At 35.3% G+C, this 21,921-nt stretch overlaps 3 protein-coding genes across 3 annotated transcripts; 2 read left to right on the forward strand and 1 right to left on the reverse strand.

The window, feature by feature from the left end:
• The first annotated feature begins 1,004 nt into the window (after positions 1 to 1,004).
• Positions 1,005 to 2,821, forward strand: LOC118054527 (GATA transcription factor 1). Its single transcript, XM_035066158.2, has 2 exons — positions 1,005 to 1,379; positions 2,012 to 2,821. Exons 1-2 carry the CDS (start codon positions 1,188 to 1,190, stop codon positions 2,594 to 2,596), a joined length of 777 nt encoding a protein of 258 aa, XP_034922049.1. The 5' UTR covers positions 1,005 to 1,187; the 3' UTR covers positions 2,597 to 2,821.
• A 12,534-nt stretch (positions 2,822 to 15,355) lies between these two features.
• On the forward strand, positions 15,356 to 20,601 carry LOC118054528 (uncharacterized). The gene is made up of 3 exons (XM_035066160.2): positions 15,356 to 15,999; positions 16,586 to 19,574; positions 19,880 to 20,601. Exons 2-3 carry the CDS (start codon positions 16,640 to 16,642, stop codon positions 20,263 to 20,265), a joined length of 3,321 nt encoding a protein of 1,106 aa, XP_034922051.1. The 5' UTR covers positions 15,356 to 15,999; positions 16,586 to 16,639; the 3' UTR covers positions 20,266 to 20,601.
• A 918-nt stretch (positions 20,602 to 21,519) lies between these two features.
• On the reverse strand, positions 21,520 to 21,921 carry LOC140955443 (uncharacterized). The gene has a single exon (XM_073408372.1). The coding sequence runs from the start codon at positions 21,919 to 21,921 to the stop codon at positions 21,520 to 21,522; it is 402 nt and encodes a 133-aa protein (XP_073264473.1).

Below are 21,921 nucleotides of genomic sequence, written 5' to 3' on the forward strand. Positions count from 1 at the left end.
TATTTTATCTATTTATTTTATTAATGGACATTAAATCATATATATATATATACGGACTAATTCTATTAATATATTTTTCTTAAGAAATTAACCATGACTCTTTCCTTGGTGAAAGTGTTTGCAGAGGAATTTTTGCATATCGATTCTCTCTTATTATTTCTTAAGTAAATCGTGCATGTTAAAAAATGACACCATCGAAGTAAATTTTCTTTTTATGATTTTAAAAAAAATTCAGATACTAAATGACAATACAAGGAGAAAATTTATTTATCAATCAAACTAAATATACAAAAATAGTTACTTTACAACTAAGCATAGAGAGAATATAAATTGTAAGGGACATTAGACCACGGTTGACATTATTTTTGTTTTCCTTTGCTGTAAATATAATGATTATTGAATTTAGATATACCTTGAATAGATAATTTTCCATTTTTACATCATATAAAATTCATCTACATAAAAAATAAAAATCTGTAAACCAAAATTATTGAAAATCTATATAATCGTTAATTTTAGAGTCTATGAGATTAATTAAGATACATGCAAAGTAGCTTAAATACTCACATTAATTTAAAAAAAATCAATAAATCAAAACATAAATCCACTCTATTAAGAAAACATTCCCAAGAACACCTTGAAAGTTTAAAGATTAAAATCTTTCTCAATTACTATTCATATAAAAAGAAAACCCAGGAAAAGATCATGCCAATCACCAATCATGATGTTTGATTTAGGGAGTATAAATTAGCTCAATCACACCTACAAATCCACGAGACAAAAAGTGGAGCATGCCGTTTTATGCGAAGTGGTGGAGTGGAGTGCTCCTTTTTAAAGGGTCCGTTGAAGAAAACGGGCGTGGAGAATTTATCTATCACCCATGAATGAACAGTATTACATGGGATACCTGCCCTACCCACTAGACGTTATAAAATCAACTAAATTTATATTAATAATGGAAATAGTAAATACCAAAAAAATCCACACCCCCTCGTTCCCACTAAAAAAAGAAAGAAAAAAGAAAGAAAGAGGAAAAACCCTCGAGTCCATCGTGAGATAATATAGCCGAAAGAAAAAGGTGAAATGCTCTCTCTTACCTTCAAAACACCAAAACCTCTCTCTCTCTCTCTAGAAAATAAACCAACAAATAAACAACCCTTGTGGGTTTCTTCTTCTTCTTCAAAGAAATGGAGTCTCTAGACACGGCTGCTGGTTTCATGGTTGATGACCTTTTGGACTTCGGTTCTGATGTAGGAGAGGAAGATGATGACGAAGAACACCAGAACAACAACAAAAAACCCAGAAAGGGACTTCCTTCCCCTAACCCTAATGCCCTTGCCTCGGCTTCTTTCAACGTTTTGGAAAATGGTGTGTTACATGTAAGTCTCTTATCTGGGTGTTCCTTTTATGGGTTTTTAAGTCCGGAAGTCGCTGCCTTTGGTGGTATTTGCTCTCTTTCAGGCCTGACTCGGTTTGGCTCTGTGTTTTTTTGGCCTTTTTGTGCCTGACCCGGCCTGGTTAAGTGTGTTGTTCGCCGACTCGGGGACTCTGTCCGGGGTTAGCGGCCGAGTTTAACTGACTCGGCATGATGGTGACTCAGCTGAGTCAAATTGGATGGCCTTGAATAACGGTACAAATTGAATTTTTTAATTTTTGCAAAGGACAATTTTGACCACATGGTCACAACCCCTCCGAAGAGGACGACGGTTTCAAGGGGGGTGTTTTGGACATTTAATACAAAGAACGTATAGTCTTTATCGTCGTGAGCTGTCTTTCACGAGGGTGTAGTTGGACCCAATAAATTGTCCTTGTCGCTTCCAGGATTTGATTTCATGCTCATGTTAAAAAGACAATACTGCCCCCGACATCCTTTAAATTACCCTACTATGTCCAAACATTATTCTGAGTTCTCGAGTGTTGACCCTCGAGTTAGCTCAGACTCATTGAGAAAAAAATTGAAGGTTTTGACTTTTGAGTTGCTGAGCAATTGTTCCCTTTTTTGTTATCTCAGGAATTTGCAGAGGAAGAACTGGAATGGTTATCAAATAAAGATGCTTTCCCAACAGTGGAAACCTGCTTCGGCATTCTCTCCGAGGAGCCTGGCAGCATTCCCAAGCACCACAGCCCAGTCTCCGTTCTTGATAACAGTACCACTAGCAGCACTAGCATCAGTGGGAATAGCAGTAATAGTAGCATTATTATGAGTTACTGTAGCCTTCGCGTTCCTGTCAAGGCTCGCAGCAAGCGTCGCAACAGGCGCCCTCGAGAAATCCGTGAGCAAGAGCGCTGGTGGAGCCGGGAAAATTCTACAAGGAGAAAACCAGCTGTGTCAGTAGCAAAAATGGGGAGAAAATGTCAGCATTGTGGTGTTGAAAAGACCCCGCAATGGCGGGCAGGTCCAGATGGGCCTAAAACGTTGTGTAATGCTTGCGGGGTGCGATACAAGTCTGGCAGGTTGGTGCCTGAGTATCGGCCTGCGAATAGTCCGACATTCTCCAGCAAATTGCACTCGAATTCACATCGGAAGGTTGTGGAGATGAGGAGGCAGAAGCAGATGATGGGGTCACTTGTTGTGAAGCCAATGGATAAAGGGTAGGGTGGTGGTTATTAGTACTTTTTTTTTCTTTTTTCCTTTTCTTTTTTGGAGTCATTTTACTACTAGCATAGTTAGGGAGTAGGGGATTTGATGTAATGGGCATAGGTGATTAGTGATGATGCTTTGTTTTGAAGGAAATTTACTAGGGGAATTTTGACTTTTAGTGTGCTTGGTTGTGTTTTAGAAATAGAAAGCAAGGTAGTGCTATATTTGGTTTTTCTCGTATCTTAATTCTTTGTTCCATTGCTTGGATAGGAGATGACGAGGCTTGGGGTTAATTCGGTGTGCTCGGTTGGTTTTGGTTATAATTTTTGGTTGAGGTTGTGCTTGATCACTTTGAACTAACTAATTTCTGGTGGATGAGGGCAATTTTATGAGCTGTTACACAATCCAAATTGGCTGCTTAGAGAAAACCCTCCATGGATTTCCTAAACACAGACAGGTGTATTGTAAGTTTTGTTTGTCAACATGGCAAATTTTGTTGTCTTGTTCTTCCTTGTGAAATTCTTGTTCAGATGTTTTTAATTGTTTCCTTAACTTAGATCGCCACATGTATGCAAATTTTCAGTTTAAGATAACTGTTAAATAAGAAGTAGCTCCACAGAATGTGCTTTTCAGGCGGTTGGAGATCCCTGAATCTATCATAGTTTCAGATTTCAGTTGAGGAGAAGCAATAACAGATCCCTGCTTTAGTTCGTGTCTCCTTCATGGGGTTTTATATTATGATTTCTAGGTTATGGAAAGCATTCTATGCGTTGTAAGCTCATGGCTGGTCTGATAAAAAGCCGTTGCTTTGGAGTTTTTGTTTGCAAGTAAATGGCTCTGATGGCCATTTAAGGCTGGAAATGTTAGGCGTTAGTCTATTGAAAGACTTGGACACATCATACGAGGGCTTAACAGCAGGATACAAGAACTTTGCAGACTGACGGATGCCTTTTTTTTCTTCTTCTTGTTATGATTGCATATAAACTGGGTTGGGATATGCTTCCAACCTGACAAGGATGAATAATTGAATGAGATTTAGATTTAGTATTAAAACAAAATAAAAATGAAAACGACTCTAATCTTGTTTTTCCTCCCTGATTAAGATGATTCAAATCTATATAAATAGTATATTTGATATGGCATGTGCAATGCCAGATGATGGTCCATGGTCTCTTTTGAGAGCAGAAGCAAGGGTGGTCTGGGCCAACCTCTGACAAGTGATGAAGGCAATTGTTCAATCAAATCTGCCATCCCTGTTTGATTAACAATTTGTGAAAGATGAGGGCAACTTGGAATGTTATAAAAATCACCGATTCAATGATTTTAGCAAGGCAATAATTCAAATGGGCATGTTCACATGGGTTTGATTGGTTTAAGACGTTTGCGGTAGTTATGGCATTGAGTACATCAATTTTGTCGCTGAAAATATATTGGATTTAGAGTGCTAAGCGAACAAATTGCTCTCAAAGGTGACTAGTTAAGTGTCAATGTTTAATTAATGAACTTGACTTAAGCACCAATCTTCCTTAACTTATGTCGTCATGTGTGGTAAGGGAGGGACTGCACCTATAATTTAACGAGGGGACAATGAACCTTTGGCATGTAGTTGGATTGACGATGCCACATGGGGGGCACTGTATGAATGCGCTGGTTTTGGGTAGTGATCGTGAGAAAGGACTAAAATAATTGGTGCTAAAAGGTTAACACAATGATTGATGATGGACACTAGCTAGCCACCGCAGAAAACCGCAGAGGTAAAGAAACTTTTGTCGAAAACTCCATCTGAAATACAAAACATAAGAGCAAGGTTTTGATGACACTATTACTTGGAAATTAGAATCTATCTATCAATGACAATTCTAAAATTTTGGACCAAAACCAATCCAAGACACCGAGGATTTCCAACCAAACCATTCCGAAGAGGTTGGATTGAGTTTGATAATGAGATGTGCTCGTCCCCAAAACTCCACTCATCAGACTGATGAAGATAACTGCATTTGGTTTAACAATCAGTTCATCCCTGTATATTACAGGGTATCTTGTTAGCATCATGCTCTGCAGATATCAGTTTCATTGACAAATTCACAGTGAGAGCTAAGGTGTCAGAGGGAAATCAACAGGACCTTTCTCTGGTAACCTGTAAGAAGGGGAAAAAAGCACTACAAGGTTTGTTATTTATTCGTTAATCCTTTGTTTTGTTGAGTAATATACACATCAAAAGGAAGAAAGAAGTTCCGCGTCTTGTAGTTTAGACCAGGCACGTATGCCTCGTAGACACAGCCCCTTCTCTTTTGCATGAAGTGATCAAAGGAATCTTTTCCATTCACAAAGCTTCCTGCCATGAACGCAGGCCTTGTGAGGTGACTCGGGCTCCTTTCCTTCCAACTAGGAAAGCCAGGTCCTTTTCAGATGGGGTTTGCCTTCGACACACACCAACGTCAGTATAAAGTGTTCCCCTTTTTCCTCAACGTGGGAGGATGCTGCTGCCTGTAGAAGTTGGGAGTAGTTTTGATTTGATTGGAGACAACTGTCGCAATTCACAAAGCAAATATTGGATGATTTGCCACAAATGGGAGACTTGTTGGCCTGTCCTTCGCTGTGCTTGTCATCCATTTATTTATGCTGGTCTTTCGCCATGAATTTTCAACAAAGTTAGCAAGGAACTCTTGTTGGGTTCGCTATTCACCTATAGTGTTGTGCTCCTGTCCAATCTCTAGTGTCGATTCCCATCACAAGTTGTAACGTGACATGATCTATCCCTGCAAGGCAAGATCCGGAAAATTCAAAACTTGGAGATTGAATCGAGTTTCTGGTTGAACTGATGAAAATTTTAATTTGAGTTCTTATTCAATCTGTTTAGATTTTAAATCTTTTGAGTGATATGATTAGATTCAATTCAGACCAGACGGAGTCAATTGTAAAAGATAAAAACCTTTCTAGTTTTTTGCCTTTTCCTCTCTTTTCTCTCTCTTTTCTTTTACTCTCGTCTTCTCTTCTCTTGGCTCTCTGAGTTTTCAAATTTGAAACTTTATCTGCAACAGCATGACATCGAAGGTGGCTAAAACAATAACCGACCCATTTCTCTCATGGAGATAGATGAGTTCAAATCCACAAGATTTGACCATTGGATTCAGCACAATAATTGATGAAAAATGCAAATGGGTTGTGCTTGCACTGATGATTGATGATTGAGATGGAGGGTTTTAAAGCTACGACCATAATAAGGAGAGGAAGTGAGAGAGTACCAATTCTTGTGGACACAATTGCAAAGAAAGGCAGGTTTGGAGGCAGGGATTGAAATGGGTATTCGCGGGTAGGATTTTTTAATATTTATATTCTATTTATTATTTATTATATAAAATTTTGGATATTTTTAAATTATCAAATGGGTTTTGGATATCTATAGTAGTATTTATTATTTATCATACAATTAAAAATAAAATAGTTAATATGTTTATTCAAAGTTATATATATTAATTTGCGTATTGTGATGGACACCACACATGACTATGATAGTTTTCCACTTTGGAAGTGCTAATGCATTCAATTTTGCAGTCTATACTCTCCTGTGCATAACCATAATATAAATGAAATATCCTTAATACACGGTTAAAAAGTCAAATAAATTCAACTAATCTAACCCTATCTTTAATTTACAAGCAACTTCTATAGTTGGATAATTTGATAAATATTAAATTTAAATCTAGATGCGATGAGAATAATTGACAACTTCAAATGAAAAATCAAAGTTGGCTATAGATATATCTATAGAATCTTTTTTATAACTTTGAAGTTAAGCGTGTTTTGAGCAAGAGCCATCGGTGATTTTATATGAATAACTATATACTCCAACCTATAGACATAAACAAGTGTATAATTGCCAGCGGACCTCGAGTTTACAAGTTTTTTTTTCCCCCATGGTTTAACTATTAAGAATGACTGTTCATATATAGCAATCCAGAGTCTATCCCTTTTATAACACTCTCGTGTCAAATCCAAACCGCCTCTTGTTCCCACTTTCTAGCCATTAGTTAAACACCTATATATATATATATATCACCTGTTGGGATTATCAAAGCAATTATAATTTAAAGTATAGTTTTAAAACTCGATCTGATAATCAATTCGGTTTAATAATTGGATCACGGGTTAGATAAGTTGACCCGAGTCAACAAAAAAAAAATTAAAAATCAAATAACCTATCAAATAATTTTCTTGCACTCTTCATGTTCTCATTCTTTGCATAAACAAAAATCAACTCTGTCCAATAAATCATATTTTTATTGGGCATTTCATCGAACACTTTTCACCCTTATTTCATAGACCCACATTTTATATACATATCAATCATAGAATTCCCAACATGCAAATCCTCACCAAACCCCCCAACCAAAATCGTTTGCCCATAAATTTATCGCCCCAAACCCACATCCATTTTAGCATCACAAGCCTTTAAAAGAGTAGTAAATGTGAAAGAAACATGCATAACAACTTCATTTCTCATCAAACTATCAAACTAACATCTGATATGTTGTGTTGAGGTAGGGGTTGTCCAGGCTCGATGACTTGAAGGGGATGTCGTGTTTGGGGTGGAGATGTATTATGGGCACAAAAGCTATGGATTGGAATTGTCTTTTTTTTTTTTTTTTTAAATTAGGTTCTATTTGTCTACAATCCTGTAGCGTTCATGGCTATATATATAAAAAAGGTCGGGTCTCGGCTGGGTTTGCCCCGGTTGACCGGGTTTCACCAGGCCAACTTCTAGGCGGGTTTTTACTTAGACCCGGACTAGTCCCAGGCCCGAGTCTCAAAACTTTAATTCAAAGTGTTTTTCGTTTAGAAATATATTGAAATAATAATTTTTTTATTTTTTTAAAATTATTTTTTATATTAGCATATCAAAACTATTTAAAAACTTAAAAAATAATTAATTTTAATAAAAAAATTCAAAATCTTTTTAAAAACCACGTTTCCATACGGACAATAAAAACATTCCACCGAGAAGGCAAGAAAAAATAACTCAAAACTTCAACCAATAAGGAAAGGCTTGTGAACCTTCACAGTTGGAGCAGAAATACAAAGTTGCAACGTAAAATAATGGTCGAGAAAGAAAGAACTGGGAGAAATATATCTCGAGGACTTTCTAACCAAGAATTAATTGAGAAAACTATAATTAACCTAACAAAGACCTAACAAATTAAGAATAATTAATTGAAAGCTGTCACACCATACCTAACGATAGTACCACGGTCCATACCTAATATGTTTTTCCTAACTTTGTATGAAAGTAGTGACTCCCAGTTTATTTTACGAGACAAGAAATTTTATGATATATATATGGAGTAATTAATAATATTTTATTAGTAAAAAATACTAAGGAAAGATATTATTATTATTAATTTTGTTTTTGGTCAAGTGTCAAAATTCAAGAAAAAACTATCTTTATTTATTAAATGCACTACGGGCTTTATTTTCAATAAGTTAGGCCTAATCCATATGGCCTCTTCTAATTCACGTGTGTTGCAAAGGTCCCACAGACCACAAGTTAAGGACCCAATTTGAAGTCACGATCTTGTTGTGGCCAATAAAAGTGCAGGGGAATATGATATTTAGGTGTCTTGATATAAATTATTATTATTATTAAAGTGGGTATTTGGGTTAATTTGCATGTATATCGACTAATTTTACGGGCTCTAAAATTAACGATTATGCAAGTCTCTAATAACCATCATATTAGCAACTACATAGCTCGAACATGAAATCATAAAAGGAACAAATCTTTTTATTCCAAACTTTTATTATTGGGCTACCTGCTAGATAGTTTATAAATTTCTTTTTATTAAGAGAAGTGGTTTTTATTTGGGATTTGAATATTTTTTTTAACAAGGAACTTAGACATGGGTCTTTTGTGTGTTGTATTGATGAATAAATTTTATATAAATTAATACAAATATGAGAAATACCAATTTTTTCTCTTGAGCCCAAGCCTTCATTTCTCCTGCCCACTGTTTCTCTTGTTTGGCCCCTTCTTCAAGGGATTGTTGTGTAGATATATAGTGTATAATGCTCGTTGGAAATTCCAGGATATAAATTAAAAGATGATTTTGCAGAAAGACAAGATGTGATTTTTGATAGAAAATTTGTGTGAATGAGAATACAGACGTCGTCAATTAACAATGAAATTATTTAAAGTAAGAAAAGAAATATTGTTGTGTAGTGTTAAATCTAAGCATGCGAGGGAGAACAAGTTTAGTTTAGATTTAATGTTCAAGAATCAAAGCGTATGATCTTAGGTGATTTAGGATGATTTGTAATAAAATAATAAAGAGTAAATCTTAATTATATGCGCTGGCTCTTCTTCTTGTTCGTCCTAGAGTTCTCGGTGCCAACAACCATCACGTGCATGTAGTGGACTTCATGCAGACTGATTGATAAAATTACAAGTAAAATTGAATTTTATATTAAAGTTACGTTTAGTTATTATTTTAATATAGGAAAGACAGAAAAAAAAAAACGTCTTTTTTTTAAATGACAGAGAATAATTTAAAAACTGTCTTTAATGTGAATTTTTTTTTTAATCTATATCTCCACCTTTCAAATCAAATATGTTTAATATGTAATATTAAGGGGTATAGCTCAATTAATTAGATTCTAAATTTATTTTTTAAAGGTTATTATTTCGAGTTCCACGAACTTTAGGATCATTGGAAGCTTATATGTTCACAAACTTCAGGATCACTAAAAACTTACATGATCGTTAATTTTAAAATAAGTAGAATTAATTGAGATATGCGAGTCTAGACCCCACGAAGAGTTGGAATAGAAGGGAGAATCCTAAATCTTAAGAAAATATATTCAAGATGTTTCTACATAGTAACTAGTTGTGTTTACATTATTATTTACTGTTTGAATTCAGACAAAAACTACGAGCAAAAAACATCCTTGTAAACTTATCAGTTCGAATGGAAATCTGGCTTGAAAGATATATTCTGTCCTTCTGGTAGAATCCATCTTTTAACGTATCAGCTAATTAAATTGAGATGCATTGACAAACTGACATGTATATGAAATGATTTTTATATGTTTTCATTAATTTTCTCAAATCAGTAAAATCATATGTGACTGTCAGTTTATTTATATAATTAATTAATTTAAGCAGGTATTGCAGTGCTAAATAGAGATATTCCTAGAGTATTATGAGTTTTAATTATCGAACTAATACCATCCCTGTTGTTAATTAGAAGGAGACATCAGTGTAATGCATCCATGCACAATATTGGTGTTTTTTTAAAATGATTATAGTATCTTTGGATTAGCTTTGAATTAATGTTAGATTAAATCCATTTTTGGCTCATATTAAACAAGCAAGCAGCATCAGCTTCCTTCTGAAAACTTTCCTCTGATAGATCCAAAACGAAAACATGAGTATATCGACCTAACTGTATCCAGACTTAGACTCGACGTTACGAATGAATTCGATGTTGATGACCATATGGAAAAACTCTCCCTCATTATGATAAACACCTGGGCCGGCGCCGGTGTTCTGCAGAATTTTATGGCCTGATAAATGTAGACGTCGAAAGGGAGCCGGTCTTGATATACTTGATCTGTAATTGAAAAAAAGGAGCAATATGCGTATGCTGGTGAGTGGAGCACCCACGAGTCATCGTCATCGTCATCGAGTTCGTATACATGCGTGTGTGTGTGTGTTAACTGGTGTATAATTCTTGAAAATTGACATGTCGGAATTATCACTGCTAATTTGATTGTAATCAAGCTTAAGGAATTGAATTGATTAAACGGGTCAAATTGCATTATTTTTTTTTTATTTATAAAAAAAGAAGATCCAATTGAACTGTAGGCTGTAGCAATCAATTGATCCAGCTAGCTCAACTCGGTCAACTGCCACCCTAGCTAAAAGACTACTACAGCATGCCACAAGTTGAAAGTTTTCTATAACATAAGGACGCGAGAGACCGATGCTCCAAAATAAAAAAAAAGTAAGAGACCCATTTATTAAGAACATGGTTCATGGTATTTATCCCTCTCCATGGATCAAGGTTCACGGGAGGGATCGTGATGCCAACTAGGATTTGGTGATAAAGAGAGAAAACAATTAAGAAAAGAAGACGAAGACAGAAGTTGCTGAAGTTTTGCTTGCGCGTGTTGACGGTGGAGTCAAGTCGCTTGTTATGCAGATCTAACAGGCACCCAAGTAAACAAAAAAACGTGAGTCAATTAAAATAACTGTGATTGTGTTTCTTTTTATATTTAAAAAGTGTTTTTAAAATTTTTATTTGTTTTTTGTTTTAATTTATTTTTATAATTTTTTATCATTTTAATGTGCTGAAGTTAAAAAAAAATTAAAAAAATTATTTTAATATTTAAAAATATATATTTTAAAATACAACTGTCATCATATATGCATATTGCTTCACTCCAATCTACATAAAAGAAATACATCAATATTTTGATAATGTTTTATTTATTTATTTATTTATTTGGGAATGCGGATTTCTATGTTTTTAAAGAGAGACTTAGTCTGATTCATTCCATACTAAAAAAAATATGTATTTTTATGAAAAATTTGGTTTGCAAATACTATATTTTACAATAAAGTAAAAGAAATATACATTTATAGATATAGTGTGTATTTGATATTTTATTATAAGATAATTTTTAAAAGTATTTTTTACTTAAAAATATATTAAAATGATTTTTTTTATTTTTAATATCAACATATTAAAATCATAAAAAAAATATTATTTTATTGGATGGGAAATATATTTTAAAAAAAGACTTAAAAACAAAGAATACCTACTCCATCCATGACAGAAGCTTCTTTTAACTAAGAAGAAATAATTCAAAGTATTGAAATCACTCAAAGTTGTTTTTTAATGGACAAATTAAACCACGTCCGGCGCATTTAAAATAAATAAATAAAAAGATTAAAAGGGAGTGAGTTAATTACGTGTAATGAAAAGATAGAAAATGATTATTTATTTGTGTAGAGACAATCAATGAATTCAAAAGACGTAAAGGAATCCTCTTCTTTTTTCCTCTGTATAAAACCCGAGAGGAAGCTTTTGGGTAAAGCAAACCATTAACCCGGACCCATCTTGAGTTAATTATTTGTTATAAAAATTTAAAAAAAAATTAAAAAAATTATTTTAACATATTTTTAAATAAAAAAAATTTAAAAAATAATCTCCATCGCATCATACATACGTAGCCCTAAAATATTTGCAGCCTAAAAAGGACCATGACCCATATTAGGGATGTGAAATCCTGGAAAGGGCATAAATAATTTACAATCTACACTGCAATAATTTAACTAGGGCAAGGTCATGAGATCAATTATGGTGGCATGCGCAATTTCTCAATTTTGCACACAGTAGGATAATTTTATTAGTAGAATATTGTGCGTTAATTATTGATAATTAAACATCCGTAAAGAACACTGGACCTCCTTAGCAAAGCCGTTTCGATAATTAACAGGTTACATTATTACTAGTGAGAGATCTAGTTTTATTGAAAATTAATTTAATTTGGATATATGAACAGTAAGAACAAAAATATATATTAGTCAAGTGCTTTTTATATTTATTATATCTGAGATCCTCATAACTAGATCAACATGGAAATTAATTCGGAAATATTAAAAGACTCTCACGCCAATTACAAGCCTAGAAGCAGTTTTAGTAGGAAATATATGTATTTGAGATTGTGATAATAGTGATGGTTTAAAATATATATTTTTTAAAATATATATTTTTATATTAGCACATCAAAATAATTTTAAAATATATATAAAAAAATATTTAAAAAATAAAATAAAACACCAACAAATTCAAATTATCATAAAACATTTTAAAAAATTATTAACTGGATTTTTTTCTTGAAATAAACACCTTTTTAAAATGAATTCAAAAGCAAAAGCAACCAATATTGTTTGGACAGAGAAGAAATAATTATCTACCAAAAAGACAAAATAAAAAATTAATACTGATTAAGCATCCACTAATTCAATTTCTGCTAATAGATGACACCTTTCTTACTTTATATTTCATATAATAAAATTCGAAACATCATCAAATATTTTAGTCTCACGGATTACGTTATAAGACCTTTAGAAATAAATGAATCATATCTGAATATCTTCAAAACACGGGTCAACACCGACTTCTAGTGATTAATCAGCGTGCAAAATCAAAGAAAGAAGGCTCATCCTGCCGGATTATGTAGAATTTTTGCACCACAACCACGACTGCCATTTTTTCCTTGTCTTCCTAACGCTCAAGAGGTCGTTAACCTACCGGAACAGATTAGGGTTTATGCCAGTGGAGAAGAACCGAACACAAAATGAAAAATCCATGGGAGTCAACAAGCAAATCCAAAGTGATGGATGGCCTCGCATGTGCTTCAATTCAGTGTTTTTATAGAGTTATTTCAGGACCCACAGATTATCCTCTCAAGATTGCATGATTACTTGTCAGACAAGAAGCCACAAAGATGGATCGTCTGATATGGATGTACGGCATGATGGATGGACAGCTACAGAAGCTGTCTCGGCCATTTTGTGGGTCCCCACTCCTTACCAAGCGTTTGGTGGGACATTTGTATACTTCTGGAGGGCCCCGCAAGTCTCATCATTCATGACGTGCTCTATCTTAATCCAGTTAATGTACGAGCATGATCTTAGTTTTCACAAGCATATCTGGAGTGTTTTTTTTTTTCTCTCTTTTTTTATGACATGATTATTGACTGTAAAATATAATTTATAAACCAGCCATGTTGATTTTTTTTTAAAGAAGAATTGCTTGGAGGATTTTTATGGATAAGAGTTATCAAACGTATATTACCTAATATGGGCCAAGATTTTATAGGTACACCTTTATAAGTTTTTCCAAATAAATACCTAATCAAGAAAAACAGACAAAAATGATAAGGAGTGAGACAGATTAGGTGATAAAAAATTTATCGAGCATAACATGTTCTAGTGAAGACATGCTACGACTCATGATAATCAAACTCAAATATGACTAGGTTTGGTAATGTGTCAAGTCCTAAACATATTGAGTCCAATAATTACTAAACCCAAAGGTTGTTTAGGTCTAGTACTGTTTAGAACTAAAGGTTACTGGGTGTTTCCAACGCTAGTTCCATATATTGTTGGGTTTGACAGATGACGCAAGACACCACATAGGTCTAACCGGTGTTGCCAAGCCTAATAATTAGGCATGATATGCTATTAGGTCAATGAGATGGGCCTCATGTATGTTTCCTGAAAGTATCGAGCTCAAAGATTTTTGTCACTAGGCATGCTAGATTTGCTACACCCACAAATTTGAGCATAATACTTGAATTTAACATCATCAATTCAATAGATTTTTATATAAAATCTCAAAGGGTTTACTTCTCAACAAATAGATTTAATTAAACAAATTTACACTTCGTCAACACCATTAGATTTATTAAAGTCTTTCATGACCCGTCATCTCTTTATCTTTTTGTCTGGTAAAATGAGTGGAATATAGCTTTCAAGATTAATTTATCATTTTCAAGATTAATTTCTTAAAATATCTTTTTATCCCTTCATTTATGAAGTTTCCATCCAAAATGAAATAATTTTTTTCCTTATCATCAAAATAAATTCAAGGGTGTTAATAAATCTGTGTAAAACAAAATTAAAAATGATTGATATTTAACAATCCTAAGGTTTATAACTAGAGAATAGATCAAGCTAAACATCACCTTTCTTATCAATAATAAATGCAAATAGCATATCAGATCGTGGCTTAATAGGGTAAGGAACTTGTTCCCTTCCTCTGTACCCGAGTTTAATTCTTTTTATACATGCCTATTATCTTCACGATACTTTACTTGTTCATTAGGTTTACAGGGAATTTAGTGGACACGAGAATTAGTTGTAGTATGCATAAAGTAACCCGCACACTTTAAGTTATAAAAAAAAAAAAAAAAAAACAAATTGGTAACAAATTAACCAATACTTTAACATCCTTTATTAAACTGAATGCTTTGATAGTCGGTTAACTCCAGAATCCAAACAATCACCCAATAAATGGCATATTTTCAGGAACATATCAAGCTTTAAAGGTTTAGTCATTATATCAGCAACTTGCTCCTGCGTATGACAATGCACCATCTCTAAAATTCTGAGCTTTCAAGTCCTCTGGTTTGGCGTCTTCAATAACCTTCCTTTGTCCTTCTCTGAGTTTTGCTCCTGCTGCTACTGTGGAGATCCCTTGTTCTATCAAGCTCCAATATTCATTCAAGCGCAAAAAATTCTTTACCAAGCTTTAATTTGGAATTGTTGGATGGACAAAGTTGCTTTCAGTTGCCATCCTTTCTACTACTCGTTTAGAAGATTGTTGCTTCTCAAGTTTAGATCGAATTATAAAAAATTGTGGAAAAACCTGTTTTTTAAAATATTTTCCAAACTGTTTTTGTTTATAAAAAAACTTAAATTAACATGTTTAGATTTTTTTAATAATTTTAATATGCTAGTATTAAATGTGAAAAAAAATCATTTTAATATATTTTTAGTTACGGATTAATTTTGAAAACATCTTCCATCGTATTACGAAAATGGTTACTAATCAGGGTTTTCACAATTTCCCTTTCAGTTCTTACGAATTAGAATGTGGAATTTGGAGACTGCAGCACCAATCTACCCTCCTGGTCAAGAAAAAGTCCACTTTTTTGTTGGATTTGGACACGAAAACTTTGAACTTTTGTTGCCTAACAAAAAGTCAGTAACAGTTGAAGGCACTAAAAAAGAGAGAGAAGCTAGCCAGCAAAGCCCACCTCCACCTCCACCTCCACCTCCACCCCCTTCCCCAGAGAGAGAAGCTAACGATAACGCCAAGCAGACTCACCCATTACTTACATATACTGACAGAGAGAGAGAGTGAGTGTGAAAGGCACAACCTTTGCATCCATGTATAGGTTAGAGAGAGAGAGAGAGAGAGATGAAATGAAGGCTTGCCTTGTCAGCCATTAGAGCTTCAATTCGTAGCTCGGGCCCGACCATTTTTAATTCACATAAAGACTACACAATTTTCACTGTTTTTGTTTCAATATCTCATTAGAAAACCATAAAAGATCTCTCCCTTTTCCTTTTGCTTGTTTATTTTTTTTGAAAAGCAAATAAGAAAGAGAGTGGGAGAAGGAAGAAAAAAACTTATCTTTCTTGCTACAAAATCCTAGGCCTTTTGATCCTAAGATCCCCACCATTTATGCTGAAAGCTGAACTGGGTTGGCTGCGGTTTTCTCTATTGATTCATGTATTCCATGGTTTTTTTAGCCTTATGGTCTCAAGGAGTTACGGGGAACTGGTGCAGTTGTTGCCTTACTATCTCTTCTCTGACGAGTGATTGGTTATCTGGCTTTAACAGGTATATCTCTCGTTCTTCAATTGTTAGCTTATTCTGTGTGTTGATTTGCTTGCTTAAATTGGCGTCTCTGGTTGTCTGATATGTGAATTCCTGCAGAAATTTTCTCTTTGGTAATTTGGCTTCTTATATTTAGAGTCGTTGCCTTGTTTCTTCTAAATGAGTACTGTTGCTTCTATGTTTGTCCCGGGATTAGGATTTCTATGAATTGTATGTGATTGAATTTCCAGGCTCAAAAAATTCCTACAAGCTAAAATTCCACATTAAGAGATTCAACAAACCAAATTCATATTTAGTTTGTGACGTATCATAGCTCTTGAATTCTTTGAATACTGAAACGATTGGTGTTCTTTCTAGTAGTAATTACTTTTCTCTATCATACTTACAGTTGAGTTCCTTTTAACAGGAGAATGGTTTGTTAAACAATTTCTCATTATAAAAAAAAAAAAAATACCACAATCGTTTTAGAGTTCCCATTCTTCTTCCAGTTGTTAAATGTTCCACTATTTGGTTGATGTTTGTCATAGATTTGGTTCTTTGACAATTCACAATTGTGATCCAAATTTCTAAAGTATCCCCTGATGGGCAGGTGTTTAAATGATGGTATTATTCTGAAATTTCAATAAGGTGGAGGGATACCAATATGTCAGCATATTTCAGATTAAGTGGAGTATTTGAATTGGGGCTTGCTGGAATTTTGCTTGTTACCTTCCTATTGATATTTACCACAGAGGGGTTGAATTCTGATGGGCATCACCTCCTAGAGCTGAAGAATACCCTCCATGACGAGTTCAATCATCTGCAGAATTGGAAGTCCACTGATCAGACACCATGCAGCTGGACTGGCGTGAGTTGCACTTCAGATTATGAGCCTGTGGTCCGGTCTCTTGATTTGAGCTCAATGAATCTTTCTGGGACACTGAGCCCCGGTATTGGTGGTTTGGTCAACCTAAGATATTTTGATCTTTCTTACAATGAAATCACCGGAGATATACCTAAAGCGATCGGAAATTGTTCCCTGTTGCAATACTTTTATTTAAATAACAACCAGTTGAGTGGGGAAATTCCTGCTGAACTGGGTAGATTGTCTTTTCTTGAACGTTTGAATATATGCAACAACCAGATATCTGGTTCACTTCCAGAGGAGTTTGGCAGATTGTCTTCATTGGTTGAGCTTGTGGCTTATACCAACAAGTTGACTGGCCCGTTGCCTCGTTCAATAAGGAATCTTAAGAATTTGAAAACAATCCGGGCAGGGCAGAATCAAATTTCTGGTAGTATTCCTGCTGAAATAAGTGGTTGTCAAAGCTTGAAATTGCTTGGTCTTGCCCAAAATAAAATTGGAGGGGAGCTGCCAAAGGAGCTTGGGATGCTTGGGAACTTAACCGAGTTGATTTTATGGGAGAACCAGATCTCGGGGTTACTACCAAAAGAGCTTGGGAACTGTACAAACCTTGAGACACTTGCTCTATATGCAAATGCCCTTGCTGGACCAATACCAATAGAAATTGGGAACCTGAAGTTTCTGAAGAAGCTGTACCTCTATTGGAATGAATTGAATGGAACTATTCCAAGAGAAATTGGGAATCTTTCAATGGCAACAGAAATCGATCTCTCAGAGAATTTTTTGACTGGCAAGATCCCAACTGAGTTCAGTAAGATAAAGGGTCTACGACTTTTGTACCTCTTCCAGAACCAACTTACTGGTGTCATACCAAATGAGCTTAGTATCTTGAGGAACCTGACTAAGCTTGACCTCTCAATTAATCACCTCACTGGTCCTATTCCTTTTGGGTTTCAATATTTGACTGAAATGCTTCAGTTACAGCTTTTTAACAACTCTCTGAGTGGTGGCATTCCTCAGGGGCTTGGACTTTATAGCCAACTCTGGGTGGTTGATTTTTCAGATAATGATCTGACTGGAAGAATACCTCCTCATCTTTGCCGTCATTCTAATCTGATTTTGCTGAATCTGGATTCTAACAGGCTTTATGGAAATATCCCGACTGGGGTCCTGAACTGCCAAACATTGGTGCAACTTCGTCTTGTTGGAAATAAGTTTACAGGTGGCTTTCCTTCAGAGTTGTGCAAATTGGTGAACCTTTCTGCTATTGAACTGAACCAGAATATGTTTACTGGTCCACTTCCACCAGAGATTGGGAACTGCCAAAGGTTGCAAAGACTTCATATTGCAAACAATTACTTTACTTCAGAGTTGCCAAAGGAATTAGGTAATCTGTCTCAACTTGTGACTTTTAATGCATCATCAAATTTGCTCACTGGAAAGATTCCACCCGAAGTTGTTAACTGCAAGATGCTTCAACGACTTGATCTCAGCCACAACAGTTTTTCTGATGCTTTACCAGATGAGCTTGGAACTCTTCTTCAATTGGAGCTTCTTAGGCTTTCAGAAAATAAATTTTCTGGGAATATACCCCTGGCATTAGGAAATCTCTCCCATTTGACTGAATTGCAGATGGGTGGCAACTCATTTTCTGGTCAAATTCCTCCCTCATTGGGCTTGCTTTCAAGCTTGCAGATTGCAATGAATCTCAGTTATAATAGCCTTACTGGCAGCATACCACCAGAGCTTGGCAATCTTTATTTACTGGAATTTCTCCTGCTCAATAACAATCATTTGACCGGCGAGATTCCCAAAACATTTGAAAATCTGTCGAGTTTACTGGGATGCAACTTTTCGTACAATGAGCTCACTGGGCCTTTGCCTTCCGTATCACTATTTCAGAACATGGCCATCAGCAGCTTTCTTGGAAACAAAGGGCTTTGTGGTGGGCCTCTTGGCTACTGCAGTGGAGATGCATCTTCTGGTTCTGTTCCACAGAAAAATATGGATGCTCCTCGAGGTAGGATCATCACAATTGTTGCCGCCGTTGTTGGTGGTGTTTCTCTCATTCTGATTATAGTGATACTATATTTCATGAGACATCCCACTACGACAGCCTCTTCGGTACATGATAAGGAGAATCCATCTCCAGAATCAAATATCTACTTCCCTCTAAAGGATGGAATCACTTTCCAAGATCTGGTTCAGGCCACCAACAATTTTCATGACAGTTATGCTGTTGGAAGGGGAGCTTGTGGAACAGTCTACAAGGCAGTTATGCGTTCTGGGAAAACCATTGCTGTGAAAAAGCTTGCTTCTGATAGGGAGGGGAGTAGCATTGAGAACAGTTTTCAGGCTGAGATTCTGACTCTCGGAAAGATTAGGCACCGAAATATTGTGAAACTTTATGGCTTCTGCTATCACGAAGGTTCCAATCTGCTTCTTTATGAGTACTTGGCTAGGGGGAGCTTGGGCGAACTGCTTCATGGGCCCTCTTGTAGCTTGGGATGGTCAACTCGATTCATGGTTGCTCTTGGAGCTGCTGAAGGTCTTGCTTATTTACATCATGACTGCAAACCAATTATTATTCACCGTGACATAAAGTCAAATAATATTCTACTAGATGATAACTTTGAAGCCCATGTTGGTGATTTTGGTTTGGCAAAAGTGATTGACATGCCCCAGTCCAAATCCATGTCAGCAGTTGCAGGATCATATGGGTATATTGCACCTGGTGAGCCCTTCCTCAATTCAGATTTAATAAAATTATCTTTCTTTTGTTAATGATGGTTTTATTTCTTCTTAAGGTTGTATAAGTTATTTATTTTCTTGATATTTCTCTGCTGCTGATATAGTTTAACTAAATGAAAAAGGTAGTAGATGTCAACTTTGTTTATAAGAGAAGAAAACTTTCATTTCTGTTATAATATGTTCTTAACATTCACACACCATCTGCTTAGCATAGTCAAACTCAATGGATGTTAGAGAAGAGATTATAAGCTTCTAACTTATTCGTGGCTTGCCTCTTATTCACTGCAGAATATGCGTACACAATGAAAGTTACTGAAAAATGTGACATTTATAGCTATGGAGTTGTTCTATTGGAGTTGCTAACTGGAAAAACTCCTGTACAGCCACTAGATCAAGGAGGTGATCTTGTGACATGGGCGAGACATTATGTTCGGGACCATTCATTGACATCCGGGATACTAGATGATCGATTGGACCTTGAAGACCAAAGCACTGTTGCTCACATGATTAGTGCATTGAAAATTGCTCTACTTTGCACGAGTATGTCACCTTTTGATCGGCCATCGATGCGGGAAGTTGTGTTGATGCTTATTGAGTCTAACGAGAGAGAAGGTAATTTGACTCTGTCTTCGACTTATGATTTTCCATGGAAAGATGATATTTCACGAAAATAGGTGACCATTTCCCAGATTTTATTAACTGAGATGGTTTTTTGGTGCTGATTCTTCCTGATATGATTTGCAACAGCAAGTGATTACATCATGTACATTTTTTTATAAGAAAAGATCCTTACCTTTTCCGTTATGGCTCATGAGGGTAATTGATGTTACTCTCAAAATCTGTATTTTGTCTTGCAATCAGTATAGGCTCGACCTTTTGTACAGATAGAAGTACCAACCCCCCCCCCCATACATGTATTTTACAGATCTTGATGTGATAAAGTTTCATGAGTACTCACTGGATACAGTTCCTGTTATTTCTTCTGTCATTAATTTTAATTTTTTAAGCTATGTATAGCTGTAAAGTCTGAATTGTAGCTACTGTTACTCTCTATCTCCTCTGATTATAATTTACGAGGTTAACATAACTTTCTGATGGTGTTGGTTACTATGGTGAAATCTTACTAAATGTCCCTTCATATATGGATGCGAGAAGCGATTCTTTAGACATTGCTTTCCAAATTTCTTATATGGGCATGCCTGTAGCCAGATTGAAGAGGTGGACTTGGTAAACCAAGTTCAATGGAGAAATGGGTAATTTGAATGGACTTTTAGTTTAAATAGTAATGGCTACTTGATAGGTATTAAGAGATTATGAATTCAATCATTATCACTTGGTTTCTCTGTAGATTTACAGGAAAAGATGGAAAATAACACAGCAAAAATGGGCAACCATGAAAGAAAAAGAAAATAACAATCAACCAAGCAAGCAATATTATTGCAATAATGTCTTCCTTGTTATTTATGATTGTTTCTTGAATTGGAAAACTTCCATTACCACTGATACGCCCGATTCCAATTGCTGTTCCCGTTGCTAGAATAGAACCCATCCTCCCTGACAGGCCACATGAAATGCTTTCAGCTGCATCTGTTCTCGTCTCTTTTAAGGTGGAACTGTCGTTTCTGAGACAGATATTGGACTCCGAGGTCCTTGCCTTTGTCCTTGCAGTGAACCATCAATTGTTTGCCGGGTCACCAGGCAAGTCATTAAATCGATGGATATTAATTATTAATCAATAGAAAAGAAATTAAAAACTACACAACCATTTGTTATCAAACTGCTATCTCATTGACAAGCAAAACTCTGTGATACAAATATTATATTCATAATATTGTACGTACATGCTTCTTTTCCAAACAAATTCAACGACAATAACATAAGTAATCTATGGATATAAATGCATTCGGTACGAGAATAGAAACTAAAAATCACTCAGTTTCCCATCTGTATTTTCTCACCCACTTGGCTTTATCCCAGCTAATAAAGAACCCATCTTCTTCCACCATCCAAAACAGAGTTTCATGATTCCCATCTCTACGAGGTTGAAATGCATGCCAGGATGCAAAAAATCTTTCCCAGATAGCTACACAGTAGTGTAGCTTCCTCTGTGACACCCTCCATTTGTAGACTTCACCATTAACAAGTGACTGCTCTCCGATATCAATATTGTTGGATGAGCAGCTGACATTCATTGCTTTTGAGCTTTTAGGCAAGGCATTGATAACGTGAACAGTGGGTAAAGGATGGTCATCATGCTCATTTGTTGTTGCAGCACTCAAAAAGCACAGTTGGAGAACAAGGAAGAGAAGAAAGTTGATCCAAGAAGTCAT

The sequence above is a fragment of the Populus alba genome, chromosome 3 (assembly GCF_005239225.2).
Source record: "Populus alba chromosome 3, ASM523922v2, whole genome shotgun sequence".
Taxonomy (NCBI): Eukaryota; Viridiplantae; Streptophyta; class Magnoliopsida; order Malpighiales; family Salicaceae; genus Populus; species Populus alba.

Excerpts from the sequence above, each read along its gene's own strand:
- LOC118054528 (XM_035066160.2), top strand. The coding sequence starts at position 16,640 with ATGTCAGCATATTTCAGATTAAGTGGAGTATTTGAATTGGGGCTTGCT. Across the intron at positions 19,575-19,879 it reads ATATGGGTATATTGCACCTG|AATATGCGTACACAATGAAA; the intron begins GTGAGCCCTTCC and ends TATTCACTGCAG.
- LOC118054527 (XM_035066158.2), top strand. The coding sequence starts at position 1,188 with ATGGAGTCTCTAGACACGGCTGCTGGTTTCATGGTTGATGACCTTTTG. Across the intron at positions 1,380-2,011 it reads TGGAAAATGGTGTGTTACAT|GAATTTGCAGAGGAAGAACT; the intron begins GTAAGTCTCTTA and ends TTGTTATCTCAG.
- LOC140955443 (XM_073408372.1), bottom strand. The coding sequence starts at position 21,921 with ATGACTTCTTGGATCAACTTTCTTCTCTTCCTTGTTCTCCAACTGTGC.